At 37.2% G+C, this 26,789-nt stretch overlaps 1 protein-coding gene across 5 annotated transcripts; it reads left to right on the top strand.

Moving 5' to 3' along the window:
- LOC109231016 (HEAT repeat-containing protein 6) lies at positions 379–26,480 on the top strand. 5 transcript variants are annotated; one of them, XM_019396539.1, is made up of 26 exons: positions 379–490; positions 4,282–4,439; positions 4,748–4,997; positions 5,082–5,149; positions 5,290–5,372; positions 5,502–5,825; positions 7,400–7,479; positions 7,635–7,686; positions 7,947–8,100; positions 8,727–8,814; positions 11,653–11,755; positions 13,301–13,391; positions 13,726–13,823; positions 14,072–14,245; positions 17,438–17,686; positions 18,428–18,523; positions 18,630–18,724; positions 19,133–19,196; positions 19,291–19,381; positions 19,471–19,538; positions 19,649–19,900; positions 20,046–20,119; positions 21,520–21,626; positions 22,166–22,284; positions 23,090–23,167; positions 25,430–26,480. In XM_019396539.1, the coding sequence occupies exons 4-26, from the start codon at positions 5,134–5,136 to the stop codon at positions 25,634–25,636; spliced, it is 2,763 nt and encodes a 920-aa protein (XP_019252084.1). In that variant the 5' UTR covers positions 379–490; positions 4,282–4,439; positions 4,748–4,997; positions 5,082–5,133; the 3' UTR covers positions 25,637–26,480. The 5 variants fall into 5 exon arrangements, with proteins under 5 accessions (XP_019252084.1, XP_019252080.1, XP_019252083.1 ...); XM_019396535.1 differs by having other exon boundaries at positions 5,303–5,372; XM_019396538.1 differs by having other exon boundaries at positions 5,303–5,372; positions 19,474–19,538.

Below are 26,789 nucleotides of genomic sequence, written 5' to 3' on the forward strand. Positions count from 1 at the left end.
AATTAAGGACATGTAGTCCTTAACTTAGAGTTACAAGCACAGAAATTAAGGACAGGTAATCCTGAACTTCGAGTTCCAATTTCAAAAGTTAAGGACATGTAGTCGTGAACTTAGAGTTATAAGTTCAAAAGTTAAGGACATGTACTCCTAACTTAGACTTACAAGCTCATAAATTAAAGACAGCTACTATTGAACTTACAGTAACAAACTCATAAGTTAGGACACTTGGTGTTGAACTTTATGAGCGCAGAAGAGTATTTTCGTCTGAGCGGGTAAAAGTTTATTAAAGCATTGGCTAAAGATTAAAAATATTTTAAACTGTTGCTTAAAAATAAATACATCTGTTATTAACTTCTCCCTCAAATTCATTATAGCGGTTTGAGAAACGAAACCGGACCCGAATCCGATCCGGTTGGCCCCATTTCAAATCATAACGGAGCTTCTTCAATCGCTCTCCTTAGTCTGTGAAGAAGTTCCTCCGAATCCACTTGTAAGTTCCCTTTCTCTCCTCTTGCTATAGTATTATTTATCAATTTCTGAAAAATTGTCACAGGAATACACATACACGCGGACACACAAAGAGAATAAGGAATGATTAAGATGAGATTCTTATCAAAACTTATTGTCGGGTTCATTTACAATTGGAATGAAAGTAGTAATAGATTTCAGTCAATCATCTGCACAGCTAATATGATTTTTATTCAATAGCAGCAAAGCATGTTTTGTGTTTAACTCAAGTAATTGGTTAGTGGGTGCAAATTTTGGCTAAGTGGTGAAAAAAAGAATATATTTGTTGATGACGGTGGTGTTCGGGCCAGCTTGCGTGCGCCAGAGGCGAATCCGGGATTTAAACTCTATAGGTTCAATCTTTAAGGTTCTTAATTATATTGTTAAAATTATGGGCTCATACTTATTATTTATTACATTTGATTCCGCATTGAAATTATTGGGTTCAGATGAACCCGCTACTGAAGATTGCATTCGCCTCTGGCGTGCGCATCTACTATTCTACTAGGTACTTGCTACCTCATACCAACACAGGTATCAAATAGCTCCACACACCAGGCTTAGGCAGATGGGAAGAAATCACTTTGTATTTTCTTGCTTCCATCGGGATTTTAACCTGATAAGTGATACCTCATAGTTCTCCTCCCATTCCATTGAAAAAATAATATTTTTTCTAGCCTCCTCAAATAATCCGGCTATTAATATATTGTTACCTTTTGTTTACCAAGGTTGTTATTATTAAGAGACTTCATGTCATTGTAGGGATATGTATGAGATCTAAAGAACCTCAAAAACATGTCGTTTGCCTTAAGCTATGTTGCGCGGACTCTCCAAAATACTGCCGCACCCGTGTCGGATTCTCCAAAAATACACTGCTTTTGGAGAATCCGACACGCACCCGGCGATATTTTCGGGAAGTCCGAGCAACATAGGCCTTAAGTAAACCATTTTTCATGTGCAGTGTCTTAGTAACCAAATTGTTTAGTGTTCAAATCACATGGACCTAAACAGAGAGGAATAGATATGGAGAACTCGTATAGCCGATCCCCCTAACATGAGATCGAGGCATAGTTGATTGAAGGTTGTATATTTCTTCAATTTATGTGGCACTATTGGTTGATGCATTCTAGTAATATTATTATTTTTAACAAAAATTACAACTCTCAGGAATTTAAATTCATTTAACTATTTAAACTGAAAAGACTTCTATTTTCTGTCAAACTAGCTTTCAGTTATTACTTTAACATTTTCTTCTGCTGCTACATTTGTAGTGCATGTGTAAAATTAACTATTAAATTCGATGCTTAATATAATGACCCCCAAAGTTGGCTGGAGTAAAAACTAAAAACTAAAGAGGAAGTTGGGTTTTTGTCAAGCAGTGACATGTTAAATCTGAGTATGCTTGGGTATGCATGAGTTATATCTTAACAGATTATATTATGATTGGGGCGCTGATTTTCTCGATTATGGGATATTCCATGTGTTTAGAAGTATGACAATTTTTAATGTGATATATGTTAGATAGATAGTAGAGTCAATGTATGTTCTGTTGAAAATGGGCGTGCTTGTGGGATCCATAATTGAGTAATGATCTATCTCTCGGTGCAGCTCTGCCTAGCAGGATTAGGCAGATAGTTGTACCGAGTACATGCTACCTCCCTCTAGCATAGGTACGGGGTAACTCTGCCTATTAGGCATAGACAGATCGGAAGAAATCACCTTTTGTCTCCGCGAACTTGAGATCTCATGATTCTCGTCCCCCTTTATTGGAAAAAGAATAGTATTTTTTGTAACCTCCTCAAATTAAGAATGTGGTATGAATATAGTTAGATCTGAAAAACTCCCTAATTCTGATCAATATATCCATTATGGTTTTTGAGTTACTGTTAATGTTGTAAAGAACGTCAGAATTGGCATCTCTGACAATTAATATATTGTTGCCTTTTGTTTACCACAGTTATTATTGTTAAGAGACGTCATGCCCTGGTAGGGATATGTATGAGATTTAAAGAACCTCCAAAACCTCTAGTTTGCCTTGAGAAAACCATTTTTTATGAGATGTGCCTTAATAACCGAATTGTTTGGCATCCGAATGACATGGACCCAAACAGAGAGGACTAAATGTAAAATATAGTCGATCCCACTAATATGAGATTGTTGCATAATTGATTGATTGAAGGTTGCATATTACTCCCGCAGTTATAATTTATGTAGTTGTCTTGTTACCATTATACAGATTTCATTAAGGAATATTAGATTATTCTGATTGGATTTCGAACATCGTCCCCATGCCCAAGTGGGATGGACGTGTTTGTGTATGCATCTATCTTTGAAATCTGAATAAGGGCATTCTTGATTGATGCATTCTACTAAAATTATTATTTTAAACAAATATTACAAGTCTGAGAAATTTAAATTCATTTAACTGTATAAACTGAAAAGACTTATTTTCTATCAAACTAGCTTTCAATTATTACTTTAATATTTTCTTCCGCTGCTACATTTGCAGTGCATGTCGATGCTTAATTAAATGACTCCCAAAGTTTGGTGGAGGGAAAACTAAAGAGGCAATTGGATTTTTAATTCAAGCAGTGACATGTTAAATTTGAGTATGCTTGAGTTATACATGACTTATATCTTAACAGATTATGTTATGATGAAGTGGGGCAATAATTTTCTTGATTATGGGATGCTCCATTTGCGTAGAAGTATGGCAAGTTTTAATGTTATATATGTATTAGTTAGATAGTTGAGTTAATATATGCTCTTTTGAAAATGGGGTGCTCGTGGGATCTGTAATTGAGTAATGAGCTATCTCCCAGTGCAGCTCAAGTGCTCCAGTATATCTTGTGTATTTATTATGAAAAACTTTATTAATGGAGAGACGAAGAGGTTGTATGAAGAAGAGAAGATCTTCTTGATTAAGCAGGGAATTCAAGATTAACTGAATAAAGTCAATGATTTTCTAACTGAATTTGTCATGTATGTCTGAGAAGACCTTTATCTTTGTGCCACCAAAAAACCCAGTCCATATGACACAATTTCTAGAAGCAAGATCAAGTTCCGTATACGAAGATCTATGAAGGGCCTCCTAGTCTTATCAAAAGTTGAAACCTTATAATTTTTTTTTTCCTGATTAGTGAAGCCTTATAAGTTTGTAACATGGAGATGACAAATGGTTTGGGAAAAACAAGTTGTCACCTAATATGCCATGTAAAATGTGCCACAGATAATCTGTCAGGAGCATTGCAAGAACTAAGGGTAGCAGATTTTCCATACTGCCTTCTTAGGCCTATACGTCAACAACATGTCTGTCATATTGAGTCTTTCATTAACTAGGGGACTATGCTAAAGATCTTACCATTACCAAGGGGCATTTAGTTTTCCGACTAAGTAAAGCCATAAGGGAAAGCTATAGACACTCGAGACCAAAAGGGGTTAGCTCAAATTTTTCTGGGAGTTTTCTATGGACATGAACCTAACAAATGGAAAGGCTGCAAGGTCTTCCGCCTCGCTATTAAGGTTCTTGAAGATGAAAATCCAAGGGATTCTCCCCATCTATGAAGTAAAGAATTGGTGCTTGATTTACTCGAGAAAGCTCATGAGAATGTTGCTAATGTTACCGAGAGTGAAAATAATCTTCAGTAACATGAGTCCAACTTAAGAGAGTTCTCTCTTTATTTTGTTCTCAATTTATCATAAAAGAAATGTTCCTTTGTTCGAAGATTGATAAACATTACGTTGTATTGACTAATATCCTTTGCTGTTTTGCAGATATATTATCCCAATAATTCCGGTTTTTGAAAAATGAGTTCTAGTTCTTGGCCTCTTTTATTTGACTCCTTAAGGAGCATAATGGAAACTCTTGAGAAAGCTAATACTGCTGATGTTTCTGTGGTCAGAGCAATAAAACATTGTTCTGAGACTTCAAGGTCTGTTCTCTGTCCTTTCTGTTTTGTGTTCATCCTCTTCTCTCCATCTTTTCCTTTCATCCCTTAATCTGTACTTTGCAAACAAAAGAAAATCAGTCTCGTCATGTATCAAATTTGGGATAGAGGAAGCACTTGCTTAGTAGTACTTACAATTTTTTTCTTGCCATTGTTACTTCCTAGTTTTTATTAGGGTTGCATAAACATTCACTTATTCATTAAAACAAATTCTGTTATTTCAAAATCCTCCATGTTTGAGATTTTGATTGTTGATGTTTCTGATTCTTGTATCTGCCATCTTCTATTTTCAGATGTCTTTTGGCTGCAAGTGAAAGAACAGGTTTGTTAGCTGAACACTTGCAGCTGCTAAATTTTCTCCTCAGAATTGTTTCCAGTCTTCAACCTGAGGCAAGTAATTTGTCAAATTCAAGAGGAAAGAAAAAAATATCTGGTTACAACAGTTCATGGGAAGTTGAAATAGTAGCTTTTACTATTATTGGTGAACTATATTCGAGATTTGGATCTTCTTTACCAGTTGATACTTGGCAATCAACAATTGAGGTGGGTATGCTACTTTAGACTGCTTTATGTGCCTCCTAAAATTCGCTTATAGGTTTTTATTTGGGAGTTTGTGTTGTGAATTAGATCCTTAGAAATATTTTGGAAATGGTGGCATCTAAGGGCCTTATTAAGGAAGATGGAGCCATTGCCAGGTATCCTCTCATTCCTTTGCTTTTTATTTTTTGTTTTCTTTCGCGGGGACTAGGGTAGAGGGCTGGGTTGTTCATTCTTGCTTAGTATTTGCTTGTGTTTATATGGTGTCTTAATTTTCTTATTAATAACATGGTGGCAGATCTTTTCTCCAGGTTTTATACCTCGCTTCTACATTGCCTGCACTTGGTTCTTACAGATGCCAAGGGATCGTTGTCTGGCCATGTAAGGACTGCATTATGTCGATGAGATTCTTGCTTTATTTGCCTTTTCCCCTCTCTTTGATAGATAAAGTATATCTTTTTTGATAGACTGCAACTTCGAAGTTGTAATCCATGTACTTCTATTTCATAGGTGGCTGGTCTTGTTGTGGCGTTGAGGAATTTTATTCATTATGGCCTTACTAATAAATCACACGATATGTTTGCCATTGCTGATAAGAAGCAGATTACTTCTGTTAGCATGAAGCCAAATTTGGCAGAATCAACAAAATCACAAGCGGGCCGATATAGGCCTCCACACTTACGAAATAATAATCTGAAAAATTTGCAGTTGGAGGATGAAAAATCTCTAACACTATCATCTGATTCAGAAAACAGTGATAGTGATGGATCAGGGAGGGTTACTTGCAATACACCCTATGCTAAGACTAGATTAGCTGCGATCATCTGTATCCAGGTATTTCTGAACTAACTTCTTTCTTGCAATTTGTCTCATGGTCTCAGTGTCTTATATCCTGCTTGATCTTGTGTGTACTGAACATCACATCAAATTCTAAAGATGTCTTATTTGAGATGATTCTGAAAGGTTCTGCTCAAAACCTTTATGGTTCTTGTTGTTGATAATTGGGGTTTTGGAATTGTTTCAATTCCACTCAATTCGTGAAACTCTTTTTTTGCATATCCTACTTCTCGAACTTTATAATTTTTGTTAGATTTTGCTAACAAACAGAATGAAAGAGCATTTATATTAATGATATTGGATTGTAATAAGTGAGAATATATGGCAGGTATGCATTATCTGCATGCTTTACCTATTATGCAGCAATAAGAAAATGTACAAACAGTCAATTCTATGCGACAATGTTTTCGGTGCAAAGCAAGGATACTTGCAGTATAGGTAGCTGTCAAATTTGTGAGATGCCAGTGGATGACTCGGTTTGAGTCATACAAACAAATTTGTATATACTCTGACACCAACTTGGTATATAGTAATGAAATGTTTGACTTGGTCCAAAAATTAAAAATCTACATGGAATATGACAGTGCAAATTTTTCTAAATATTAATTGTAGAGATAGCTGGAAAATTAGAGAGATTCCAGTGGATCAATTGGTTTGAGTCATATATACTTCTGACACCAACTTGGTGTATAGTAATGGAATGTTTGACTTACCAAAAAACCAAAAAAGAAAATCTACAGGTAATTCGACAACGGAAATTGTATTCAGTTTCTTTTTTTTTTTCTTTTAAGAAAGGTAAATTGTATTCAGTTTCGGTTTTATCAACTTATTCAATATTCTTAATGAGATAGTGATTGGCCTTCAAGATCCTGGATGTGCTGCTCTATCACTAAAATCAGCATTTGTGGTTTCTCGTGTCTGGAGTGTAGTTTTGTCAGGGTGTTTCAATGTAGCAATTTCTGTCAAACCCTATTATGTTACAATTGCGATCAATTCTCTAAATTAAAATTAGAAAATATAATGTTCAACAGTAAAACCAAGTAGGTTACCACTATTAAAAGTCTGGAACGCATATTCCATAATTATGCCTTTCTCTTATCATCCTCGTTTCTTTCTTGGTGAGCAAGTGCCAATATGCGCGACTGCCGGATTGCAGTTGGCCTGCTAATCAGTCTATTTTTGACATTTCTGATTTGTATATGTACTTTTGTTTAACGAGTTAACCAATGCAATGGCTCAACTGCTTCATTGGTCACAATATCATCTATTTGTAACATTATTTCTTTCATGTACTTATTTGTGTAAGTTAGCAATATGTTTTTATACATGTGTTTTTATTCATGTCTGTTGGTGATATCTCCAAGATGAATTTGCTTATTGTTTTAAGTCTGCTAGTAGCTATTTAATTGATGTGCTTTTCACAGAGCCTTGTGTGTGGGACATCACAAATGAGCAATTTGGCAATTGATTATCCATGGTTGACATGGACATCTCATAGAAAAAACATGATTCTTTGTTCTTTTGGTTATGCATAATGCTAATTTATTTGAATAAATGAATTTTCCTTGAAGGACCTTTGTCTAGCTGATCCCAAATCATTTACGGCTCAGTGGACAATGCTTTTACCATCCAGTGATGTCCTACCGCCAAGGTTGAGATTTTTGCTTTTTCATCTGCTCAGTTAGTTGGTATATCCTGTCAAGTAATTCATACAATGATGTTTACTCATGTCTCTGATTTTACTTTCCAACTTTGTTTGGTGTACTTGCCCTTGCCTTTTCCCCACATTTCTGTTGCTATTTGCAGAAGGTATGAGGCAACACTGATGAGTTGTTTGCTGTTTGATCCATATCTAAAGGTACTTCTATTCTATTATATTTCTTGCTATCATTTATCCTTCTCACCAGCTCCTTCCTGGGGGGGGGGGGGGGGTGGTGTTCATCCAAACGGAGTACTGTTTGCAACTAAAGAAGAAGTATGATTATTCTTAAAAAAGGGAAAGAAGATATTTATTTGACAGCTACTGGTTAATTTTTCTCATAACCTGTCCTGTAAAGCATCACCTGAGTTTTAGCACAGTGTTTCTGCTACTAATATTGGGTACTGGGTCTGCTCTAGGCACGGGTTGCAGCTGCCTCTGCCATCAGGGCTATGCTGGATGCTCCGTCATCTGTTTTTCTTCAAGTTGCGGAATTTAAGGAATCAGCTAAATGCGGGTCATTTATGGCACTCTCCAGCTCTCTTGGGCAGATTTTAATGCAGTTGCACTCAGGTACATGTACATCATAAATTTTGCTTGGTTTGAGGTTTTAGCTTGATATAAATTTGCGCTCTTGTCTTGTTTTCTTTTAATTGTTTAGGTTATTTTAGCAGACTTCTCTATGTTTCTTTCTATAAAAGGATACCTACCGTGTCGTCTTAAATGTTATAGAAATCCCCTTTATTTTTTCAGCAACCAAACATATTTTACATGAATTGAAAAGCTTGCCCTTTGGATTCTAATAGAAGTTATTTAAGTAATCAAAAACATGTGGAGGAAATTGTTCTAAAAGATATACAAAGAAATAAGAGAACCCAATATCTCAATTGGCTGCCGTTATTCAACCCAAAAATACACGCACACATATACATATATGTACACACACGTCTATATGTACATACACACACACACATATTCGTATACGTGTATGTGTGTACATATTCGTATATGTGTGTGTGCGCATCCTAAAAAATCCTTGAAGATTACTACAATTTCTTTTGATAACGGTCATGTTTTTGTCTCTACTAAGGAGATCTCATGGGAGGTCTCTGTTTTTGTCTCTACTTTTTAAGATGCCTTCTTGACATGCTTTTTTTAATTGAATTTAACTGATTTTTTTTTTCAATGTCTGATGGTAGGGACTTTATACTTAATCAAAAGGGAAACGCACAGTGGATTGCTAGCGTCCTTGTTCAAAATTTTGATGCTTTTGTTATCATCCACACCGTAAGAGTCTGTTCTAATGTAAATACGGCCTTTAATTTTCTTCTATCTTGGCATTCAGTTATATTAGCTCTTATCTTCACTACTCCTTTCTGGAAGATATTAATACTGGTAGAAACAGAACCACTATGTCCACTTGACTTGATAGAGTTTTGGTGAACATGTGTATTAAAAAGATGAAAGCACAAAAGTTCATATTTCCAGTACCAAGTTGATTTGAGAGGCAGGGGTTCAATTTCTAGTGCTTTGATTTAGCTAAATGTTTCTCTAGTACTTTTATTTTGAGCAATAAGAACTGTAAAGATATAGGAAAAGGAATATTTATGAGACAGGTCAACAAGTAGACATCATCCATGAACTAACTCAGGCATTGAATAATAAACTAATTACTGGGACTCTCACGCATTGGCGGCAACATTTATATGAGGAAAAAAGATAAACAAACCACATCAATGCACATCAAATTATTATATCATTTTAGCAAACATAAGGAGCCTTGACTTTGTTTTAGGTAGGGTTTGATTGTGCTCCCCCTATTTTTTTAGCACAAAAAAGGCTAGCTCAATATTTGCAAAAAGAAATTTCCAGGTTGAGGTTCGAGTTCCAACCTCAAGAAGCCAAATGATGCGCTTAACCGGTGGATCAGGAAGCTTTGTTTGGTCAAGTGGTATCATTTTCATTTATCTCTACAATTTCAAATAATAGGCATGTGTGTGTGTGTGTGTGTAATGCACACATGCACTGCACGCATGCACAATGCTCTGCATGCGCTGCACGCGCGCACAATGCACGCACGCGCTGCACGCGCACACATGCACGCACGCGCTGCACGCGCGCACATGCACGTATGTATGTATACATTATTTGAAATTTTCCGGAGGCACATCCGACACCGCTTCATTCAAGGTGCATCTGTCCCTGCTCTCACGGTCCCACATTTCCACTCTTCTTCTCTGGGTTCTTTCTTTTGGCTCTAACTTCAGCTTGACTTTGATAGATGTTGAAAGATAATAATGAAGAGATGATTATAATGAAGATAATGAACAGAGATGAAGTTAATAATAATGAAGAGATGAACAAAGGATGAGGGGAAAATGACGAAGAGAGCAGGCTTGCGCTAGCTGCTACGAACACTGCAATTACTAACAAATGTGATTGGTCGAGATTTTTAGGAGAGAAAGGAAAGTGGTGGGAAGAGTGACCATTTAAGCATTCAATCAAATGACCTGTGACATAAATTAAGAATAAACTTTCCAATTCTTCACTTCCATGTGGAGAGGTGAAGGAGTCCAAAGTTAAATCGACCTACCCCACGCCATACAGTTTGATATTTGCCAATCTGGATGAAGTGATTAGTTTTCTTTTTTCAGTATCTGGATGAAGTGATTAGTGAAAGGACCGATAGCAGTCAAGAAAGATTTTCCTCTTTTTGGAGAAAAATCAAAGCTTGAAAATCGCATGGTGTAAAGAAACAGGGAGAGGGACCGGGACCGGGATGGAATATTTAGAGAAGAAACAGGGAAGAGGAGATAACTACAAAAAGCGAAAGCAGATGGATCCAGAGATAGTTTATAATAAGGTGCTCTAGAGCCCTTCTAATTATTGTTTCTTTGGAATATGGTAATTGACCCCCAAACGTTTCTGCTCTACTCTAACCCTTCTGCCTCAAATAGCAACTAACCCCTTCCTTCTAAAAGGTTTCCATCAGAACGGCATCACATCTGGTGCATAATAGCCTCAGCACAGCATCATGTCTGGTGTATAATAGCATCCACACCATCACTATGATTGCTTCTTTTCCTGTAATATAAACCAACTTCTTTGAGCAGCAAAGTTTTATAATCCTTGTGTTTTTTTCTCTTTGCAATTTTACCCTTTCACTCTGTCCTTCTTGGATTCCTGTCCAGACATTCAATCTATTTTCTCTACCATTTTCTCTTCCGTTATCCTTCTTCGGTATCTCATTTTGTTTTTCTCTGTTCCTCTTGCTTCATGTTCAGCAGTGATAAGGGGGGAGAGGTACTTGGGATGGCATCTGAATGCTGAGTGGATGGAGGTTGGAAAGAGGAGTGTGTAAGAAGATTGGGCGCTGAGGCAAAACAAGAAGGTGTGTTGGTAGGTTTGGGCAGAGAGTATACGACATAAAAGAAGCTAGTAGGAGGGTAGAGCGAGGGTGGAGCTGGGGTGGCTACAGAGGTTGGGAGAAGAGGGTGCTTCTTGTTTGTGTGTGTGTGTGTGGGGGTGGGGGGGGGGTAGGGGGGAGGGGAGAAGAGAGGTGGGNGGGGGGGAGGGGGAGAGAAAGAGTGGGTTGGAGGAGAGCGCACTGCGCTTACCAGCTGGGTGATGGAAGAAATAGAAAAGAGATGGACTAAGAAAAGCTGGGAAGGGAAAGACTGGTGAAAGTATCTTGTTTGTCCTCATAATGAAACCAAATTGGAGTATCAAACTGCCACTGCCCGACCTAGAGGCAGAGGTCTGCTAAGTTAAGACTTATATGCATGAGGTCCTTCTATGAAAATTTATGGCCTTAATTAAAGGGTGCTTTTGAAATATTTGTATTGTTTTTTATGCACTATAGACATTGATATTTATCAAAATGCATTTAGTGTCTATCCTGGCAGTTTTGAGGGCCTTATAATCTATAGTTATTTGGTTCAGGATTCAGTGTTGATGTTATTTTTTATTCAATGCGAACATTTAAAGTGGTTAGCTTTTTTGTTTTTGGTTGATATAAAACATAATCTCTATGAAGATATCTTCCAGGATTTGCATACGCGTCTTAACAATCAAGGAATTTCTAATATGTGGAAACTTGAATTTTTCTGCGTGATCCTTTTGCAGGTATTCTAGAATGCCTCGGGAATTGTTGCCAACAGTTCTCTCTTCTATTCAAGCTAGGATTGAAGAAGGCTTTTTGTTCAGAAGTGACCAGAATATCCTATTGGTTAGTCCCAGTGGAGTTATGAGCCGTACATTTTTTAGGACCTGCTCATACAAGTAATGCTGAAAATCATTTATGAGATGTCAATTTACAGGCACCAATGAGCAATCAGTTAGATTCAGCTAAACTTTGCCAAAAATGATATCCGAGGAACAACTAGGAATTGCTTGGTTGAATATTGGAGCTTGAGCGATTTATTTCATTCATGTCTATCCTATTGCATCTTATAGTTCTGTTTGCAAAGTTGTATTTATGTTTTTCTTTTCTTTTTGGGTTTGGTCTTTTTTTCATCCACTTATTTTTTGGTGTCTTCTTTATTACTCCTTCGGTTCCAAAAAGAATGACACTATTTTCTTATTAGTCTGTTAAGAAAAAGTGCCTTTCTGAATTCGGAAGCAATTTAGGTTGAACTTCCCATTTTACCCCTAATGACAAGCTTTTATAGTTTTGTTTGCAAAGTTGTATTTATGACATGTTTAAGATCACAAACTTCGAAAGTCTAATAGCCACACTAATGTATGACATATTTAAGACCTCTAGTTTCAAAAGTCTTCATTTTTTTCATAAACTCTGTGCTCATTCAAACTATGCCATATAAATTGAAACAGAAGTACTACTTTATTTTTTTAAGAAAGGTTACAAGCGAAACAAGGGGAGTACTTATTTGCTTTCTTTTTGCTTTTTTTAAAGAAAGGCACTATTGTTTTCCTGATTGCATGTCTAGTTTTATAATCTCTTATAATCCAAGGCTGTTTAACTTTGTTTGATGCCCATGACGGGCATGAGTGACTCCAAAACTTACCTTTCTGATTTTGTTATTTGCATTCGTCTTCAGATAGATTTACTTAACTGTCTGGATTCTTCTGTTTTACAATATCCTCAATCCTGAGGCTGTGTACGGGTTATTGTGTCCATAATATTTGAACTTTGGCACCTTAGTTGTCTATTCACTTATTGGTTTACTGCTCTTTTGGATTGTGTAAAACTATTATCTTGCATTCACGCATGCACAATTTACCTATGACCATATATGCATTTTCTCTAAGTTCTACTGTTACCTTCTCAGACTTAGTTCAAAGACAAAACAGAAGTTGAGAACCCTAGGTGTTTTAGCCCCCCCTACTTGGACAATTAAGTTCTTGAGTTCATTTCTTTTCGCCTGTTAACCCAGTTGAAGAAAATAGTGAAGCTCTTTCAAATCAAATCTCTTTTTAGCAGTAATAAACATTTTCTAACCTTTCTGTGATTTACTTTTCATTTGGAAACACTCACAGATTCTTCCTTTTCTCAAATTTGTTATAGTATGCAATATTAAAAGCTCCGTCGGACATTTTCTATTGACATATACCCTCTGTTACTCTCTAATGCATCTTCTGAAATCCAATGAAAGTTGAGACAGACAGCTTGATGAAGCAATTATTTGAGCCTCTCGTTATTTTATAATCTACTGAAACTGTGGTTAGAGTAACTCTTTAACAATATAATACAGAACAACAAACAAAAGTGTCTATGTAGCTGCTTTATTCAAATGCATGGTTTTGTCTGCAGGCAACCGCAATCAACTGCTTGAGTGCAGCCTTGTCAGTCTCCCCGTTTTCAGTTGACGTCAGAGATATGCTTGTGGCAGAAGCATCAGCAGGTAGTCTCATTGTTCCCTTGGCTGAATAATCAGTACAACAATCTGCATGGGTTCAGGTTGTAACTACTGTAGTAAGCTTTATTCCTGTTTATTATATTGATCAAGAGCTTTACATCGGGGGCTATCTAATTTGTCAACATGTTGGAAATTCTGCTTTAAGTTAGACAGTGCAAGTGGTTCCTAAACTCATTTGCCGGTTAAACCTCTATAAAATGTGTATGCTGACATAGGATATTGCTTGGGAAATCATAGTATATTTTTTTTAAAAATTTCAGTAAACTGGCTGTTTATCGATCCAACTATTGATAGTATGCCTCTGTATTTGGCCTTTCAGGTTTCGTCAGTTCTCAGTCGAAGTCTGGCATTTTGTCTACGTTGTTTCGATATTGTGAACCAGGAGTAAGCCCGTCTGTGGGCTTTGAGGCACTTCAGGTAATTGATCAGTCAATCCAGAAAGTGGTTCACTGATGATTTAGGTTTTCTTGGCTGTATGAAGTTCTACCAATTCTGCGCACTCTTCCTTTCCATCTTTTGGTTAATTTACGGTCTCCTCTAATTTTACTTAATAAATAAGAACTAAAACAGAGATGGTTGATAAAAGTAAGTAGTTGTAACAGTAGGATCCTAAAGAAAATTTTAGTTGCGTGCATTGAAATGTTTCCATTTCATACTTTTTCTAGGCTGTCAGATCTGTGGCACACAACTATCCTAGCGTGATGGTCTTGTGTTGGGAAAAGATTTCCCTTTTAGTTAATGGATTCTTGACCTTCTCTCCTGAGACGAGGTCGTGGAGGGACAATGTTGGAAACTTAAATGAGCCAATTGGAGAAAAAGTCATAACTGCTTCAATCAAGGTGAGATGCCTGCTTATTTTTGGTTTTTCTTTCCTCTTTTTTGTGCTTCTTTTATCCTGCTTGTGTTACATCTGAAAGCACTGGTGACTTTATATTCTTTGAACGCAAAGTTCTTTTTTTCTTTTTTCCTTTTTTGTTTGGGGGTGTCTGGGGGCTGGTAAGTGGCAGCATGTTGTCAATTGCCAATTAATTCCTTTTGAAGCAATTGTTTCCTGCAATAGGATGAAAACGAAATGAAAAGTCAACAGGAATTAGGTGACTTATTCCAATCCTATCTGTCCCTGAAATTTACCGTGATTCAAGTAGCCTATGGAGCTAGAGTAAAAAATAATATATCTTCTTTATGGTTTATTACTTTATTGTGCGATGCAACCTCTAGGTAATAGTCACTCTTGATTTTTTGTTTTTTTTTTTTTTTTTTTTTTTTTTTTGAGAAGGTAACATATTTGTATATTAGTATAACTACACAAAGGGTGTGTAGTCCCCTATATTTACAAGAAGAAGAGAGGAAAAACAACTCCTAATCCTTTGTCTTCTCACAAGGATTCTAGTACATCAAAAGTAGATTCAGGATCTTCTAAAATTTTTGCTCACACCAAAAACAACTCTTATTCACTTTTGATTTTTCTTAGAAGCATTATTCACATTTGTACATTTCAGGAAAAAATAGGACGTTTATTTGTTTTCTTAAGCTATTGGTGGCTTTTTAAGGTACTTGATTGCTTGAGTCAAGAGAATAATTATCTTTTATTTCTCTTTGATGATTAGTAAGGTATTTTATTGTGATAAAGCATTGGAAGAATCACAGTATAAGGTGTATATGCATAAGCAAGATCGCAAAGAGGGTCCCATACTCCCATCTGAGAAATTAGTTTTAATAAGTGGTTCTCAGCTAAGAAGTTCAACCAATTATCTATGCAAATAGGGATATCATGGGCGTTCCAGAAATATATCTAGGGGAAGAAAGACAACCTCTGAATCTGGAGGAAAATAGTTTCATATCCATCAAGCACTCTTATTTTCTGTTCTATTCTCTCCGACATTTTCAAATTACTTCCGGTGAATTCTTGTTTTCCTTTTTCTCGTGACTCTTCAAACATTCCAGCTATACAATAAGTTGTTAACTTTATCGGTTTTACACAATTAACTCCCAACAATTTGAAGACCAAAAACTGTTCTACGGCTATTCTGCAATGTATTAGAAGGTGATCACATTTTTTCCTTCTTTGCACATGAAGCACCAAAACACATGGAAGTTATCGCTCTTAGATTTTAAGCTGTTAATACGGCACACCATGCACTCAATACAAAAAATTTCTTTTGTAGGGGTTTCCTGCACTTTAAACTTGACCTAGGAAACAGTCCCAATAATTCTTTTTAGTGAAGCTCTATAGGACTCTACTGTGAGGATTCTCTTGCTTGGCCCCTTCCCAATTCAGGTGCTCTTTTACCTTTCCTTGACAGTTAGGAGGATGAGCAATGGAAAAAGCTTTTTAATGTGCTCCAGCAATAGAATTCCTATTTACTGGAGTCCAATTGTCTTTTCTTGTTAACATGGCGTTTGGTAGTTGCATATTTTAGATTCCAGGGGTTGCACAGGACCTTGGCTTTCTTTCGAAAATTTCATGGTCTACTCCCTTATAAGTTTTTCCTCCTGCAATTCCAGTTGTGTTACAAGAACATGATGATCATTCTCTTCTCATTCTGCTAGTCAGCAAATAATGTATGACTATACGCTTATCGGAGCGAAGGGCAAAGGAAAATGCACAACTTGGTAGGATAGTGAGAAAAGGCATCAAGCTGCATGAAGCTTTCTGAAGCCATTAGCATTTGAATTGATAAATTGGCGTGCAGTTAATTAGAATCTAAATGCTGGTTTAATTTTGATCCTTGTTTCAGAATCTGTTAGTTGAAAATTATCATTTTGTTGTATTCTGTTTAGCCGGGGTTAACGCGATGCTGGAGGGCTGGAGACAGACCCTAGAGTCTAAAGGCTTCAAGTTGAGCAGGACTAAAACGGAATACTTGGAGTGTAAGTTCAGTGACAAGACTCATGAAGCGGATGTGGTTGTGAAGCTTGATACCCAAGTCATCCCAAGGAGGGGTAGTTTCAAGTATCTCGGGTCTCAAGGTAACGGGGAGATTGATGATGAGGTCTCCCACCGTATTGGTGCGGGGTGGATGAAATGGAGGCTCGCATCCGGTGTTTTGTGTAATAAGAAGGTGCCACCAAGACTTAAGGGTAAGTTATACAGAGTGGTGGTTAGACCTACTATGTTGTACGGGGCTGAGTGTTGGCCAATCAAGAACTCCCATGTTTAGAGGATGAAAGTAGCAGAAATGAGGATGCTGAGATGGATGTGTGAGCATACCAGGAGAGATAAGATTAGGAACGAAGTTATTCGGGACAAAGTGGGAATGGCCTCCGTGGAGGACAAGATGCGGGAGTTGAGGCTGAGATGGTTCGGGCACGTGCAGAGGAGGAGTACAGATGCTCCTGTTAGGAGGTGTGAGAGGTTGGCCATGGCGGGGCTGAGAAGAGGTAGAGGTAGGCCAAAGAAGTATTGGGGAGAGGTGATTAGGCAGGACATGACACTACTTCAGCTCATCGAGGACATGACCCAGGATAGAAGGGTGTGGAGGTCGAGGATTAGGGTAGAAGGCTAGTAGGTGGTCGAGAGTTCCTCATTCTTTTCTAGTAGTATTAGTAGGGCTCTTGTTTTTTTCATATTCTTTGACCTCTAGTATTTGCCTATTGTTTCGTTCACTCCATGTATCGTATTTTCCTGTTTGTTACTATTTGATGCTACTTTTTCTTTTACTTGTTGTTGTTGTTGTCAGTCTTTTTCTCCTTTTCCTTTTCGTCCTTTGTCTCCTTCTTCTTTCTTTATTCCTCCTCTTTCTTCTTTGTCTTCTTCCCTTTTCTCTCTTTTCACCTTTTCTTGAGCCAAGAGTCGATTGGAAATAGCCTCTCTACCTCGCCAGGCAGGGGTATGGTCTGTGTACACACTACCCTCCCCAGACCTCACTTGTGGGATTATACTGGGTATGTTGTTATATTCTGTTTAGCATTAGCAGCTACAAGTTCCACCTGAAAAAAAGAAGAAAATGCTGCAGTTAGAAGGGGTCGATTTCTTAACTGGTAATTGTATTATGTTCTCTGGTGGTTAGTGTGACATGAATGTTCTGCAGGTTTTGGATGAATGTCTTCGTGCAATCTCTGGATTTAAGGGGACTGAAGATCTTTCGAGTGATATATCACTTGATAGCCCTTTCACATCTGACTATGTCAAACTAAAAACAATCTCATCGGCTCCATCTTATGGGCCACATGATTGTGCAGTAAATAATGATGGAGCTGAAAAGCTGTCAGGAAGTGAGCAGTGGCTGGAAGCAATTGTCAGGCATTTGCCTCTTATCAGTCAGCATTCTTCTCCAATGGTTAGCTCATATATACTTTTTTCCAATTTCTCTAGATTTTATTACTCATACCATATTATAAGAAGTTAGTGAAGTAGGGAAAAGAAAAAGAAGTTGCACATTTAAAAGGCTCATTTGAATTCTGATTGCTGCGAAGCCTCTGAACTACTTGTACTGCCTACTCAAGTACTTATTGAATTCATGTATAAGTTCAAGAAAACAATCTTGCTTACGATTTTTAACCTGCAAGTGACTCATTGTTAGTATTTGTTGCCTTGTTATTGGAGAACCCATTAAAAGCTGCTAGGTAACTGTATGAATTGGAGCTGTTGATGTTCAGAATGGTAGTTAAGGGCACTTGTTTGCTGCTCTCATAGGGGGATATATACATAATTTACCCACAATGAGAGCTCCCAAAGTTGAATATGCCTAAAATTGTAGGTCAATATATGTCACGCTCAAGTAAAGTGCAGTGGAAGTTGTGGCTGTTTCTTATATGGTGTAGTTATTCATTGTGTCCAAGAAGGTTAACAAGTTAAAGCTACCTATGGTGTAGGTGTTCCCTTTATAACAATATAAGCTTTTAGATGAGATGATCACATAATTCAACAATATTTGTTCTCCCAGAATACTTTAGAGCATGCATGCTAATCATCAAAATGAATTAATGCATAGAGATCTTGTATTAGTTTCTCTCGTAGAAGTTGCCAGCCTGCTGTTCTGTGACTCATTTATTCTAATTACTTTGCTTTGCTCCTTCAGGTGAGGGCTGCCTCAGTTACTTGTTTTGCTGGAATTACTTCCACAGTTTTCTTTTCTCTGCCAAAGGATAAACAAGATTTCATCCTGAGCTCTTGTGTAAGTTTTTGCTACATAACTGATTAGTGCATTGGCGCTTTATCTTTTTTTTCAAGTATACAGAATGATCATTATGATTCAAGTTGTACTTGCGAAATCTTCTCAGGTTAAAACTGCAAGAAGTGATGAGGTTCCAAATGTTAGATCAGCTGCTTGTCGTGCTATTGGTGTAATTGCTTGTTTTCCACACATTTTCCAGAGGTACTCAGAGTCATTTAGCCTTGGTTTCTCGTTGGAGGCATTATTTGAACTCTATTGAATTGTGTGACCACCTCATCTAGAAGCTTAAGCTTAAACTGTTAGAGAGAGTATACTTCAATTTACTTATTATATTTTGACTCCTAGGCTCTCTCATGTGTGCCTGATTCTTTTTCATGGGCCAAACACATGAACATGTTTTCTTCTTTTTTCCAGTGGCAGTGAGATTTGAACTCTGGCCTTTGCTTGCTTTGATACCATGTTGAATTGTGTGTCTACCTCATCTAAAAGCTTAAGCTTAAACAGTTAGAAAGAAAACATTTTAATTTATGTAGTTACATTTTGCTAGTCAGCAGACTCATTTACGCACATTCTTTGTTAGTGAGTAAATATATGTTCCAATCTTGGCAGTGCAGAGCTTTTTGACAAGTTCATTTCTCCTGCTGTGCACAACAGTAATGATTCCTCAATATCGGTTGGTTTCAATATCCTGTTTTTGCATACCTTCTCCTTTTCAACATATTAACCTAGTAAAAAGTTACAGGCAAACTTAACGTGCTAACTTTCAGGTACGCATAACAGCCTCGTGGGCTTTAGCTAATATATGTGATGCACTTCGCCACCATGTTGATGTACATGAATTTGAGAACTTCTCTTCAGGTCCTTTGAACTTCTGAATGCTTTTAGATCTGTTTGTTGTGTAACAATACTTTCAGATGTCTTATTGCTCTTCTATATGAATGATTCAGCAGTGAGTTCGCGGTCGATCTCCTTGCTGATGAACTGTGCTTTACACCTTACAAACGATAATGACAAGGTAAGCCATGCTGTTAGCTATATCTGCTACTTCCAGTTCTTCTTTCTTGACATTTTTGTCATGTTAGCTATCACAGTTTACCATTTACGTCTCATGTTTTGTGATATCAGGTCAAAGCAAACGCCGTAAGAGCATTGGGTAACCTTGCAAGAGTTGTTAGGTTTTCAAGTCGACCGTGTGCTTATGATAGGCAAGCAGATTCAATGGTCGTATCTTCTGAGGGCAAGCCCACAAAAGATTTGTCCGTTTGCGAGGATCTGGGAGGTTGTTCAAGTGCACATAACACTCCCTTGGAAAATTTTAAATGGCTTGAGAAGATGGTGCAGGCATTTATTTCCTGTGTTACAACTGGAAACGTTAAGGTATTTTTTCTCCCTCATAGTGCGCATCAGGTAAAAAGCAAAAAAAGAAAGAATGAAAAGGAATAGTAGATATCATACCCTGAATTTTACATGTGTCCTCCAAGTACAGTAACTGCATACTTAAAGGGGTTGGCATTGCTATCAGGTACAATGGAATGTTTGCTACTCATTGAGCAACTTGTTTTCCAATCCAACATTGAAGCTGGAAAACATGGTTTGGTGAGTACTTCCTAACCTTGTCCTAATCTTCTATTTAGCATGTCTTTGTTTTCTATTGATCTTGGATGGCCATGTCATTGTGCCTAGAGATGTTGGATGGCTTTTGTTACACGATTCAGTATATGACATCCTCGTCCTCAAAAACCCATGTCAACTTAACAGAAACATTGCTAGGTAAATTGGTTTCAGATTGTGGGAGTTACTTGGATATATCCAACCTGACGAGCCAAAGAGGATGAATGGATAAAGTTGAGGACCAAGTTGATTATCTCATCTCTTGGGTTCCCTAATGAATCTCATCCAAGGCCTTTTTTGGGTTTCAGTGCCATAAGTAGAAGAGAGTATATACGAAAATAACATCTACAAGTTTCATAAGAGAGGACCTGGTTACTATGGGTCTGATTATATAAGTGGATATTAGCAAATTCAAGCACCATTTAAACAGTATTTAAGAAAAGTAAAAGATGATGCTGGTGCAGAGGCACATGTCTGAGGATCAGAAAAGACTGCCTAAATGTGAAGGGTGATACACTCAATTCCCTAAAACATGAAGTCAATAAATGGAAAGAATTAAAAGGTTTTGGGAGCAAAATGAAAAACCAGTTCAAAACCTATATTTGGCAATAGGTGTATCTTGATTTACAGTAATCCCCATTTTGTAAGAGCTACATAGAAATATACCATTAATAGAACTATACTACCTGTCTTATATTTTTTCTCTTTGTTGCCTTGACCATGCTAATTGATAGTCACTACTTGTTTTAAGAGATGATAGTCCGAAGCAGATAGGTTGCATAGGACTATAGGAGTTGTCATCTTACTAAACCATGCTTCAAAAAAAAGGGTTGCCCGGTGCACTAAGCTCCCGCTATGCGCGGGGTCCAGGGAAGGGCCGGACCACAAGGGTCTATTGTACGCAGCCTTACCTTGTATTTCTGCAAGAGGTTGTTTCCACGGCTCGAACCCGTGACCTCCTGGTCACATGGCAACAACTTTACCAGTTACGCCAAGGCTCCCCTTCAAACTAAACTATGTCTATAGTTTGAAGAAGAAAATATTTAGGGATTTGGAAGGGTAGTGACATCTCAGTTATTGACAAAATCTTAAGATGCATTATGTAAACGAGGATAGCTGGATTGTCGCGTGACGCATAATTCTTTTTCTCTTTTTTGTATTGATTTTGATGGTTGAAAAATTCTTATTGTGGGGTTGTTGGTACGGTCTCCAAACTGCAATCCACCAACTTAATTCTGTTCTTGAGTGGTGCATGATTCTTCTCTTTTACTCCATTTTGTATTGATATTCCCATACTTCTATATGTTTGCAGTATTTGAGTTTCTACATATGTTGTTAACATACATTATATATTGTCTGTATTGACTAGCATGTAAGTATTGCAGGGCATCATCAGTTTTTAGCATTCTGTTGCTACTCCTTCGTGATTCTTCTAATTTTAAGATCAGGATACAAGCAGCTGCTGCTTTGGCTGTTCCAGCATCCTCAAATGGTGAATTCTTCTTCTTTATCTTTTCTTTCATATCTCATCTCACAGTTGCCTTATGGGAAGGTTTTTTTCCTGTTCCTTTGGAACACATTTGCATTTCCTCTTAACTAGTTTGCGATTGTGGGTAGTAATAGTTGTTAAACCTTGCATACTGGTGCTGGAAAAAGCTACTTGACAAGTAGGACTAACCTGTGTTAAAGGACAGCCAAAATAAACTAACGGACAAGACATAATTTGTAGATATAGCTGCCAGCACAATCTTTGTGCTGATGAATTTCCTGTTACCATTGTCCAAAAGAAGAAAAAAAGAAACTAGCATAACAGGACAAGCCCATGCTAAGGGTAAGTGCAAGAATTTAGTACAATAGAAGAAGTTTGTGGATATGTCATACTTTATGTAGTCATCCGGTGCAGAGACAGGTTGAAAAGTCGGAGGGTTTTTTCCATCTTGAAGTCAACTGTCAGTCATGTTCATTTGTATTTCTTCAAGCTATTGGCTCTTTCCTATTTTGACCTCATAATGTGAGACCCGTTTTGTGCAGATTATGGCGGATCATTTTTTAGTGTTCTCCAAGGTGTGCAGCATGTTGTCGAGAGTCTGAGTTCTGATGAGATTTCATCACCATCAAATTTGAAATATAGGCTGGCGCTTGAAAAGCAGGTTGAGCTCCTAGACCATATTACTTAGACACGCAAGACATTAGAAGTATAGCCAACAAGGAGTATGAATATCAATTCATGCTTTGAAATGTCTGCTGAATTTTTAATCTTTTCATATAGAAGACGTCAAGTTTTGTACCCCTTCTTAACGAAAGATGAAAAAGTTGTGTATGCTTTCTTGTCTTGACTACCTTCATATATTTCCTTTATAGATGTTACAATATGACATTGTTGCAGTAGTGGGCTGGCTCTGTAGTCTTCTTGACTAAGATTCTCTTTTTGAAGCATATGTTGAAACAATAACTTACGTGTTATTGTTATTGTTTTTCATCCATTTTCTGGTACTTATGATGCTGTTATTATTTCTATGGTTTTTGTTGATGGTACTGATATATTGTCTTTTTCGTCTCCTTGAGCCGAGGGTCTATCGGAAACAACACTCTCTACCCCAAAGTAGGGGTAGGGTCTGCGTACACTCTACCCTCCCCAGACCCCACTTGTGGGATTTCACTGGGTTTTGTTGTTGTTGGTGTATGTTGAAACTTCCAGCTAAAGGGTTATATTATTTAAATACATAAAAGCTGAACACTTTTCTACTTAAACTTAAACTTGAGATATATGTCATAATTATTGATTAATTGGTGTTGCCATGTTGGTAAAAGCGTTTCACTCTGTATTTGGTGGATTGGGGCAATCCCATGACATGAGTTCAATGTTTTAATAAGTTTGATCCTCTTTATCATAGTTGATCACTCTCGTTTTAATTATTTTCACCAATTGCTTTTTACTGAATTTTCCTTTTGCAGCTGACCTCAACTATGTTGCATTTGCTTGGCCTCACTTCCAAAAATGATGATCGCCATGTCCATGAGTTTCTAATGAAGGTAAGACTTATAATATTAATTCAATTTTTGAGAATCTACAGATTGTTTTAGAAAAACCTCCTTATTAAATAACATTTAAAAAGCACCTTTGTATTTTAAGGAGGTTTCCTGGAAGATGATTTATGTGGTGATATTGTACCATTCCGCTACTTTCTGTTCATTGCTGTTGCTGCTTTGATTCCCCCATCTGTGTTGCGTGCATCAACTTTTTTTAGGCAGTATAAAGATTTTAGAACTCAAGTTCTCTGCGCTGATGTTGAGACCAGTGTCGGATTTATGTATTAAAGTATGGGTGCTGAAGCACCCATTGGCTTTGGCCAAATTGTGTTATGTATTCATAGATAACAACAACAACAAACAACCCAGTAATAGTCCCACTTGTGGGGGGTAGAGGGTACTCATACCTTACCCCTACCCCGAAGGCTAGAGAGGCTGTTTCCGGGAGACCCTCGTATGTAATCATAGATAATATTTAAAAACTTAAATAATTGACCATGAGCACCCACTATGATCATGTTTGACCACTATAAATTTACTAAAGCAGTGAAGCGCCCACGTCCTGTAAATCTTGGATCCGCCACTGGTTGAGACCTGTAATTTGCTTTGCCAAGTTGTCGACATGCTTGCCCTTTAGTGTGTCCACTTGGAATTGCCACATGATGCTCCTACATCACTATGTTGTCTTTCTCCATCGCCATATAGCCTAATTTCCAACTACTGCCACTCTTTCTCTTTCTTTGGGCCATATTTTGAGTTGCTTTTGATATGCCAAATCTCTTTACTATTACTCCACCACCTCTAACCTGTCTTCACAAACCTGAAACGATGGCGGGCATGTTTTTCTAACAGCGCTGTCTGAAGTTGCGCCCATGTTTATCAGGCAGTTGCAATTTTATGATTTTTGGATTCCCCTTAGATTAAAATCCTGAGAATCATAAATTGATTACCAATATCACCTGGTAAGAAGCCGTTGATTGGAATAGAAAATTTCGGAAGAATTAGGTTCACATACATTTCCTGGGATCCTTTTCCTTTCAAACTATAAGCATGGGAATTGTTGAAGTAGCTCCGCGGCCCATGCTACTGGGGTCAGAAAGTAAGCTGGCGATGCTTTCGGCTACTGGATTTTCGCCATTAGGATGCAGCATCGGGCTGCTTCGCCTAGCAACATGACACTTGTATTGCTCTCTTCTTCCTGCTTCATCTAATGAAGTGTCTTCACTAATAGAAAGATAGGATTGTTTGCTTCATAGTGTCGATATATCAAATAAAGGCCCCTGAAACTATTTTTCGCCGCGTCTCAATATTGGAATGGTGGATAATGGATGAGTCTATGTATCTAATCTTAATCAAGTGAAAGGGTTGTCAATTGGATCTTCTTGTGACTTGAATTTTCTTAAGATGGTAGAATCAGGCTGATCATGGTTTTGTTTAGCATCTATCCTCAGACATGATTGAGAAATGTATGGATTATGGAACGAAAGGTTATTTGCCGTTTGTAGATAAATCTTTATTTTCTGGTGGGCGTAAACAAAAATTGTGCAGTCATTAGTATTTTGGATTTACTTTGAGCCTTTCAATATTGGTCAAATGTGTTAGTAACAGCCATTAGAGTCACCAGTTAAGAGCAAGCACTATGGTGCTAACTGCTTCGTGAGAGTAGTCCTTATTATGCAAGCAGATAAATATGCACATGTACATATTTGGCCCTTTAACCATTCATAAATTTATACTGCATTAGGTTGCATGCATGTGTCTTTCGACATGTTTGCACATAAAATATTGTATTTTACGTTAGTAAAGAGTTAAGTACTTAAAGTTCACATCAGAAATCTTCCACTCAATCTCAAAAGTATCTATGTTCTTTTAAAAGTTTCATATACGATTGTTGTCTTAGTATCTTTTCTACATAATTGCAGATTATTTTGGGGGAGGGTCGTTGAGATTTTAGTTATTTCTCTTAATATTTCGTGTGCTGAGTGCTGATGTTTTCTTCTAATTTCGATGCAAGGGGATTGAGTAGCATCTTTGATAGCTAATTGTATTGTCTTATTCTTTTAATGGTAAAGAGAACACATAAAGAGAACTTGAAGAAATAAATCAAGAATCTTGAGATACAAGGTTATACCAAAATACTTGGGTTGCTAATGTGGAGGTTTCTGTATATGTTCTCTTTCCAGATTTCTAGTCCAGAAAATCTGTAATTGCTTTACTATCTCTTTTCTCAGGGTTTTGTCTCATTTTCTGTTTATATTCCTGTAGAAATCATCCTTCCTCGAGGAGTGGTTTAAGTTGGTCTGCATGTCTCTTGAGAAATCACCTAACCAGTTTGAGGCCGAATATTACTCTTCTGTTAACCACAAGAAAGATGTAATATTCAGAGCGATTAGGTCACTCATTGAGGTGTATGAAGCGCATGATCTTCACGCTGTTGTACAAAGGTTTCACAAGCTGTCCAACATCCTATAACAGTTTTCCAGTTTTTGGTTCCTACATCTGCTTGGTCGGTCTGGTGTGTATTTTCTCCAGCTGCTGCTGCTTGAGCTGGTTAGCCGTATCCAGTCGATGCTATACCTTAAGCTCTGTAATTTTGCCATGGTCCTCTTTGTTGGATGACACCAATGACAACCTGTAGATTATTCTTCCGAACAAAGTGGTGGTTGTCTTTTGATGTGAATTTACGTTGGAGGTCCCAAATGGTTGCCTTTACCAAGAGGATGAGCGGACATCTCCCAGTGATTACTTCTAGATTAGTCTGAACAAAGTGATTGCCGTCTTTGGATGTGCATCTCCATGGAAGTTGCGAATGGTTGCCATTAGCAAAAGGATGAGCACAAAAGCGCCATATGATAACCTGTAGATTAGCCTGCTGAACTACTTGATAGTTATCTTTGGATGTGCATCTTATCGGACTCTTAAATGGTTCTAGCAAAAGGAGCAGCAGAAAATTATCATCTCAAAAAAAAAAAGGAGCAGCAGAAAATTTCCAGTATCCTCTGGTTTTTGACATGCACCGAAAATTGTAGTGGCTGCTTTATATATGGAGTTAGGTTAGTCATCTGGAGACATCCTGTATTTGTTGTGTTTTTTTGTGTAACAATTTTTTAGGTTAGTCATCTGTAGACATCCTGTATTTGTTGTGTAACAATTATTTAGGTTAGTCATCTTTAGACATCCTGTATTTATTGTGTTTTTTTGTGTAATAATTTTTTTCAACTTTTTGTGTAAGAGATTTTGAATCCTCATTTGGTTGTGCTTACTGCCACAAAATTATTTATAAATAACATTAGGACCACGTATATTTTTGAGACAATGCATGTAAGTCATTAGCTTAATTACATTTTATTATAGAAAGGTACTATCACTGGGGAAAGAAATGTTGCATTATGGAAATACTAATAACTAATCGACATCAAATAAATATCAACAGTTTACGTGGTCATTCACGTTTCATTTCTACCATCGACTAACTAAATTAATTTCTTTTTAAATTTTTTATTACATTGGGGAAAGGAGATTAAATTATCGTTGATTAAGTTAATATTTTTTGTTCATTAATTCGTTTATTCTATTACATGTAGTTAAGTTTTTAATCTTAGTATGTAGAGTTTACTTATACAAT

This window comes from Nicotiana attenuata, chromosome 8, assembly GCF_001879085.1.
Source record: "Nicotiana attenuata strain UT chromosome 8, NIATTr2, whole genome shotgun sequence".
Lineage (NCBI taxonomy): Eukaryota > Viridiplantae > Streptophyta > Magnoliopsida > Solanales > Solanaceae > Nicotiana > Nicotiana attenuata.